We start from the raw sequence: 8,858 nt of genomic DNA on the forward strand, positions 1-8,858 counted from the left end.
GACTGATGTAGGAGCTTGGAGCAGAGCAGGCCGCTTTTGTCAGCTGTCACCCTTCTCTGTCTGCACGTCACCCTGGCGTGATGCGAGTATGATCCTGAAAGTGTGGTACAACATTTTTTTGTTTTTTTTGTTTAACTGAAACAGCCTCCCACTCGACTTAGCACTGGGACACGATAATGAACTCAGCCAAAAGACAGCTGCTGATCGCTTCTAACCGTATTGATTATATTCACAGATCCTACGAGATTTCCACTGTGCAGAATGTCTTTCTTGTTCCACGCCTGGCTAACAAAATCAGTCGCATGTTTATGTTCAAATAAGTGACCTTCTTTACTTCTCATTAGGATTTCAGTGAGAAAACATGCACGACCGGTGTTCTGTCGATGTAGCATACTTTGTCAGAATAGTATACCAGAAGTTGAGTTTTATAGTGGAAATTAATAAAAATACAGTTTAGAAAGGGGTATGCTGTTTTGATACATACAGTATTGTTCAAAATAATAGCAGTACAATGTGACTAACCAGAATAATCAAGGTTTTTAGTATATTTTTTATTGCTACGTGGCAAACAAGTTACCAGTAGGTTCAGTAGATTGTCAGAAAACAAACAAGACCCAGCATTCATGATATGCACGCTCTTAAGGCTGTGCAATTGGGCAATTAGTTGAAAGGGGTGTGTTCAAAAAAATAGCAGTGTCTACCTTTGACTGTACAAACTCAAAACTATTTTGTACAAAAAAAAATTTTTTCTGGGATTTAGCAATCCTGTGAATCACTAAACTAATATTTAGTTGTATGACCACCGTTTTTTAAAACTGCTTGACATCTGTGTGGCATGGAGTCAACCAACTTGTGGCACCTCTCAGCTGTTATTCCACTCCATGATTCTTTAACAACATTCCACAATTCATTCACATTTCTTGGTTTTGCTTCAGAAACAGCATTTTTGATATCACCCCACAAGTTCTCAATTGGATTAAGGTCTGGAGATTGGGCTGGCCACTCCATAACATTAATTTTGTTGGTTTGGAACCAAGACTTTGCCCGTTTACTAGTGTGTTTTGGGTCATTGTCTTGTTGAAACAACCATTTCAAGGGAATGTCCTCTTCAGCATAGGGCAACATGACCTCTTCAAGTATTTTAACATATGCAAACTGATCCATGATCCCTGGTATGCGATAAATAGGCCCAACACCATAGTAGGAGAAACATGCCCATATCATGATGCTTGCACCTCCATGCTTCACTGTCTTCACTGTGTACTGTGGCTTGAATTCAGAGTTTGGGGGTCGTCTCACAAACTGCCTGTGGCGCTTGGACCCAAAAAGAACAATTTTACTCTCATCAGTCCACAAAATGTTCCTCCATTTCTCTTTAGGCCAGTTGATGTGTTCTTTGGCAAATTGTAACCTCTTCTGCACATGCCTTTTTTTTAACAGAGGGACTTTGCGGGGGATTCTTGAAAATAGATTAGCTTCACACAGACGTCTTCTAACTGTCACAGTACTTACAGGTAACTCCAGACTGTCTTTGATCATCCTGGAGGTGATCATTGGCTGAGCCTTTGCCATTCTGGTTATTCTTCTATCCATTTTGATGGTTGTCTTCCGTTTTCTTCCACGTCTCTCTGGTTTTGCTCCCCATTTTAAGGCATTGGAGATCATTTTAGCTGAACAGCCTATCATTTTTTGCACCTCTTTATAGGTTTTCCCCTCTCTAATCAACTTTTTAATCAAAGTACGCTGTTCTTCTGAACAATGTCTTGAACGACCCATTTTCCTCAGCTTTCAAATGCATGTTCAACAAGTGTTGGCTTCATCCTTAAATAGGGGCCACCTGATTCACACCTGTTTCTTCACAAAATTGTTGACCTCAGTGATTGAATGCCACACTGCTATTTTTTTGAACACACCCCTTTCAACTAATTCAACTAATTGCCCAATTGCACAGCCTTAAGAGCGTGCATATCATGAATGCTGGGTCTCATTTGTTTTCTGAGAATCTACTGAACCTACTGGTAACTTGTTTGCCACGTAGCAATAAAAAAATATACGAAAAACCTTGATTATTCTGGTTAGTCACATTGTACTGCTATTATTTTGAACAATACTGTATTTGTATATAAACACATATTTGTATATAATATGCGATATAATACACCAACACTTACCGCTTGTAATCTTAGGTATGCTGAAATTATGTTTAAATTTAACGCATGCGCAATTCCACCAATTTCACTGCTGCGCCTGCACATTAACCGAAGGTATGCCATTCTGATGTGTATGGTGTTCCGTCAGAATGCCAGCCTTATATAACATGGAATCACTTTAGCTAAGCAATGTAAAGAATTCAAATAAAAATAAAAATAAATATTACAAGCACATTTCTCCACATTTTTTTCTTTACATTGCTTAGCCAAAATAAAAATAAATAAAATAAAATACTACAAGCACATATCTCCACTTTTTTTTTTTTGTTCACTTAGCCAAAATGATTCTGTCATGTAAAATATCATAATTATAAAATAAAAGATAAATAAAAACAATAAATACTTCAAGCAGATATTTTGGCATTTTACTTTCCATTGTTTATCCAAAATGATTCATTTTTTTTTAATTAAAATAAAACTAAATACAATAAAACTGCTGATTTTAAAATGAAAATATATCACTGTAGAAGATATTGAGTTCTAAAAGCTAGCTCTTTTATTCCACAATCCTCATGATCTGACCTATCAAAAAAAAAATATATATATATATATATCTTGTACTACACTGCTGACCCATCATTACTGGCTCACGTCCAATCTTTTTTGACCTGAATGGTGAGTAGTTTAAGTTCATGCAAAACCAGCTCTAAAGGCACTCTGGTAGTGGGCGTACACCACGCGCTTCAATCCCGAGGAATGTTCTGTTAACATACATGTAGTTTTAACATTCCTCCCTGCGGCCCAGGTGTGATGGATAATAAATTGATGTAGGGCAGTTTGTAACTGTCTGAGGCTCAGGTTGTTCTTGGATGTAAATCCTCTTTGCCTGAATGCTTGAAGCTCCGGCTTCCCACTGATGTGCTGAATTCAATTCCTTTTGCCCTGGCCTGTCTGAAGTAACGAATTGTTCCCCTCCGATAATTGTATTGCTTCAATAGCAGCGAGGGAGCAGTGCCAGACCAGCACAGAAGTGGCCGTTGTGTTTGTAGGATGATCTGTGACATGCTGCTTTGGGGTTGCGGCCATGGTTTTGACCTCAGCAGTCCGTGACAGAATCCTGGTGCAAAACATAGGCTGCTGGGGTCAAGCTCACTTTAAACCCCCATTCTACAATGAGAGAAAAGTGGCTACAGAATAGGAGAAACGGATGATCCTTGAAACCTGTGACCTGTGACTTCTTAAAACTTCTTTATGCATGAACAGTCAGGAATCCCTCTTTAAAAATGAACGAGCTAATTGTTGTTCTTTTGAAAGAGATCGCTTTAAAGTTACCATTGTCCCTTTAAAAAAAAAAAAAAAACCTTTGCTTTGACATGTAAATGAAGCGTTTTCGCTTTTGAATGCTCTCTGCGAGTCTGCACTGCTCCTCTCTGACCCTCAGCTTGCTTTGTTGTGTGTTGTCTGCAGGTATAGCCATCGCCAGCGCTCTTATCGACACGTCCCAGCAGAAGCCCATGGACTTCAAAGAGAAAAGCCAAGGCATGAAGAACCGCAAAGCTCTGCCCCACGCTCACCAGGGCACCTGTGTTTGAATCTGTGGCCTCGGTGGGCTGTCCTTTACCAGAGCGACCTCCTCTCTTGTGCTCCTTCAGGCAGATGGCAGCCTAGAGTGGCCCCATGTGAGGGGATTATTTAGGCGACAGAGTGCTGTCTGTTTCCACTCCACATTCACTTTATCTCTCCACGTCAATTGAACGTCGTAAATAGATCTCATCCATTTCCAATGACCTTGCCATCACCACCTGCTCAAACTCCATCCAAACCAATCGACAGGCTTCTTCTTGATTCATCAGACTCTTGGCGCAGTTGAGCCTTCATTTCTGTCTTCTCAAGGCCTTCTGAACATTGAGGGTCTCTCCCATCAGCTTTACACCAAGCTCAGATGTGCCTCTAGCATGGTTTGTACATTTTGGACCAGAGTGTCTTGCTAAGCCAGAAGTAGCATTCTGGTAGTCTCGGGACGGTCGCCGGTTTTGTGTACGGGTTGCTCACATATTTGTATGCTCGCCAACTAGTGTTATGTTTTTGCTCCGTTTTTAGCTCTTTCGACATATTATTTAAGAGATGGACTATAGAAATGTTTGCCATGGCATGGAAGCTGCCTGTCATGTAAGCTAATGACGTTCTGCTGCTGGTGGCTTCATGCTTGGTAAAACCCGTGTTAGGAATGGATCACATTCGTTTTTAGCAAGAAAGGTTTCACACATTTCATTCTTATGCTCTTCTTGTGAAGACTTTGCATGAACCACTCACATTATGCTTGAAATCTTTAAACAGTTTGTGGGTTACGTGTCACACTACGAACGTCTTCACGTCTTGAAATATCGCACACCATTAGCTGCACCGTAATATAGTGGAGCCAGCTGGTTCGGGTGAAATAGAGTATCAGTTGTAAACCACAGAGATAATTCGGACGCTAGTTGAGGGATGAAATCGCACCTCGCTGACATGGCAAAAGAATTAACGCCAAAAGCCACATCGCAACGGGTGTATAGTATTGTTAAGGACATGCTAGGAAACTCTAGGAAAGCTGTTGATCTTTATTTTTAATGTTGTTTTGCAGCGGTACAGATTTAAATGAGCAATGACTCATAACTTTGCAGTAACGATTTATCTCTTTATAATGTACTTTTGTATCCTTAAGTTTCACATATTGTGAATTTCAACAAGGAAGATGATTTTGAAGAGACCAGCAGGTAAGAGTGTATTTAGACTGTTCATACACTCATGGATTGAGTCCTCTTAGAGAAGGTTTACCAGGATTCACCAAACCACTGGATCTTCTGAAGTTTTCAACCTTGCTCCAACACATGGCCAGGACCGAGCCTGAGCCCTCCGTGGGTAAAACAGGATGTCCGGGGGACTTATGTTCTTCTCTGTGGCAACAGCAAAAAGTGTACAGCATCCTAATCACCACTCGTTTGCTTTAGATGGACTTGAACATGTGAATCTAATGTGAATCGCTCTTTTCTCTTCATGTAGCTACTTCAATGTTTTTGTTTGTATTTTTTTGCTGGTTTTAATAAAGGATATTAAAAGGTCAATAGCTATTTTAGGGCCACCCTCTGTACATGACGGTGATGAGAAATAATCGTGTCTTTTACAATGTTTGTCGGAAAAAAAAGAATTGTTGAATTGTTTTTGTAACTAATTGATTCCTGTGTAATACCTCTGTGATTTGATTCTTAAGTCACTCGTGTTACTAACTCTACTCATGTTGGTATCTGTTTTTAAGGTTAGATGTAAACTGAAGCTGCTCATCTAGATTATTCTGGGCATTTTTAAACTTACTTTTCAGGTCATGATATGTTAGGAATTTAGTTTCTGAGCTATTTTTTTTCTTGAAGTAAGAGATTGTCATGCAGGATTTCTACAGACTGATTACACAGGAATCATCTCACTGTATCTGAGAAAAAACATATTCATTCATCCCTCAGTGCATATCATTAATCTTCATTGTATTTTAAAGATGAATGGAAAAATAAAACACTTGAATATTCAGAATTTAATGGATCATTCCAGTACCTATGAATATGAAGAGATTTTCTCATGGCTTTCACAAAATCAATAATTTGCTGTTAGCAATACTCCAATGTTAAAATGCCTGTTGGTTGCAGAAGATACACCAAAAATGTACAAATAGGTTTTTAATCGAATTACTGTCTCCTTTAGGTATAAAACCAGTTAGCTGCTTAGTCAGTGAAATAAATGTGTAGTTATAATATTATCCTTGCTGATCAAGACAATATAATGTACAGTATTTAAAATGATTTTTCATTTAATTCCAGAACAACCCCTATTAGCCTCAGAACTGCTGAGGCAAGGAGACCTGTCTGTGAAAGGTTTACCTGCTAAAACAGTCAACTGTTTTTGGAAGGCTGATCCGATCCCAGTGTTATCCCTGACATGCAAAGCAAATATCTGTTTTCTGTAATATGGTCCAAATGGTCCATTGTTTTACCACAGCCAAGGGGTGTTAGGCAGCGATTTGAAGTGGATTGCCTCAAACCCACATCTTTGAGTGCCTTTGCTTGCATAAAATCACAACAACAGCAATATGATAAAAATGCCAGTGTTCCGTTGATACAATTTATCCATCAAGTAGTTCATTAGCCTAGATGTAGTTTTTTGCCATTGCCAAGCAACATAATAATCATAGAGAGAGCAGCTTGGCACATTAATACAAAATGCAGCTAATGTTTTTGTGTTTGTGTATTGAATAGTTCTGATTTAGAATTTTGATTGGTCAAACGATCTGATAAAATCCTCAAGATAGTAACTATTTGATGCAAAACCCCTTATAGTCACATCACTACATGGCTCCCATTCCCATATGTAGCCTAGAATTATTTTTGTGTTTTATTTTTTGTTTGCTTAATAATATACAATTTAGATTAACAAATAAATTGCAATATTCACAATATAGATCCAGTGTTGATATCTCTGCAAACTAGTCGGAGTGATAACCATAGGCGTTTTGTCTTTTTTTCTAATGAAACATAATGTGGTGCAGCGCCTGGAGTCTTTTGACCAATCAGAATCAAGACAAGGGCATCATTCTCTTCTCGGAGGTAAGTTTGCTGTCAATGATGTAATGCTTTTAAACTAGACAAACTTTAGATACTGTATCTAATTGCTGAAGTAACGTCAACTTGCCAAATCAAATTATTTCTGTCATTAAGTTGAGCAAGTTTGTCGTGATTATAGTACAAGAATGTCGTGATACATTTTTCCTATCGTTATCCCACCGATCTTCTCCCAACCTGCTAGTCGCCTTATCAACATCAGTAAGTAAGCTAACGTCAATTCAGAATGAATCAGTATTTTTGCTTCCTCGCCATCCTTATTTCTATCTGATTTTAATATCTATCTGTCGAGAGTTTCAAACGAAAGACCTTTAACACAGTGTTAACACGGTCAGTGTTGTTTGTCAAAAGTAGTGAAGCTTTTTAATACAGGGTGACAAATTAATAATATATAATTGTTTTTCTTGTTAACAACCTAGCTTAATTTCAGAATGAATCAACATTTTTTTTTTTTATTAATATAAACTCAACTTTGAAAATAAGCTTAAATTACACAAATCTAAACATAATATCATGATTATTATTAGCCTGCATATTACAACAAAATTAGCCATTTATTGGTAGTAATTAAGCACATATTAATGTCTTATTCTATATGACTTTATTCTACATCCCTCCTACCCAATACCTAAATTTAACAACTACCTTACTAACTATTAATGAGCAGCAAATTAGGAATTTATTGAGGGAAAATTTATTTATTTTTTAATTGGTATTAAATCTGATTAGTGTTGAAATTAACAATTATTAAAGGGCTCATATGACGTAGCTAAAAAGAACATTATGTTTTGAATTTGGTGTAATGCAGGGCTGTCAAACTCAGTTCCTGTAGGGCCACAGTCTTGTGCAATAAGGTTTCTCCTCTATGTCCCGAATTCTTAAACACGCTGATTTTTATAAAGCTGATAAGTCTAAAAAAAGAATGGTGTGCTCTGATTGGCCGGCTATCCAGTGCATTGTGATTGGCCGAATACCTGTGTGACAGAAATGTTACACTCTTTGACGTATGCGATGGCGTCTCACAGCATGACTAGACAAAAACAATAAAACCCATTACAAACGAGGCATTTGTTGCATTCAGTGGGGACATAATTACTGATTATAATGACTGACACTGTGTTTTTACCCGTTGCGGTGCGTATAGCGCAGCATAAACATAAAACCATGTCTGCATTTGTTATCGGAGAAACGATAAACAAGCGCTACTCTACACTGCTCAAAACTCACATTTGAATCATCAGTGGCAAATTCTTTAAATAAAAAACATGTACTTACAGACTGTGAGTCAGAAGGGCCAGGCTGCCCTTGCAAAGTTGGAACTGCCCCACTTTATAAAACAGCCTTTGAGCACAGACCCATTGTAGGCTAGTCTGCAGGTTCAAGAAACAGTCTTCCATAAAATGCGTCTGCTTGAGTAACAGTCAGCCGGATGGCGCGGCTAGCGGTCTGATGAAGGACACATGTGACGAACCCGGGGCCGGACTCTACTTTGTCAACAGTGAAAGCCAATCCAGTGATCCACAGCACAAAGTTGATGTATTTTCTCAGCGACCAACACGGATCAGCTCTAGGCATGACAAAGCCAATATAGACCTCTTTTGGAAGGCCAAACAAAGTAGTTTAGCTTTCACATGAAAGACAGCGTCAACAACAATACTATAGCGAGAATAAAAGTCACGCCTTCTTTCTTTGCGTGAACATTTGGGCAGCGTTATGCAAATCTTCTGGGCGTGTTAGAACGAGCCGTTTTAGGTAATGGTTGAGTCTTACATTTTATAAAGAATATCTCTTTGGATTTGAGACTTTAGTCTTTACAACTTTACAGATCTTCTTTATGCACCAAATCACATCATATGACCCCTTTAAAACAGTTTTTGGTATTTGAAATGAAGCTGAAAATATAAATATTAGATGAAAGAAACTTGAAACTACACAATGAGAATTAGAAATTAGAAATGCCTTGACAACTGATATAAAAAAGTTGAAGTTGAATTATTAAAATGACTAAAATGGAAAAAGTTACAGAAATTGTAAAAACAATAAAATAACTACAAATAAATTA

The 8,858-nt window shown here is 38.0% G+C and overlaps 1 protein-coding gene across 2 annotated transcripts in view; it reads left to right on the forward strand.

Annotated features, from left to right (window-relative positions):
• Window positions 1-5,714, forward strand: part of atrnl1b (attractin-like 1b) — an 87,194-nt gene extending 81,480 nt beyond the window's left edge. For both annotated transcript variants that reach the window (XM_052570798.1, XM_052570797.1), the window contains exon 29: window positions 3,618-5,714. In XM_052570798.1, coding sequence (XP_052426758.1) covers window positions 3,618-3,742 — 125 coding nt within the window. In that variant the 3' untranslated portion in view covers window positions 3,743-5,714. The remainder of the gene's footprint in view (window positions 1-3,617) is intronic.
• The last annotated feature ends 3,144 nt before the right edge of the window (window positions 5,715-8,858 follow it).

The sequence above is a fragment of the Carassius gibelio genome, chromosome B12 (genome assembly GCF_023724105.1).
Source record: "Carassius gibelio isolate Cgi1373 ecotype wild population from Czech Republic chromosome B12, carGib1.2-hapl.c, whole genome shotgun sequence".
NCBI lineage: Eukaryota > Metazoa > Chordata > Actinopteri > Cypriniformes > Cyprinidae > Carassius > Carassius gibelio.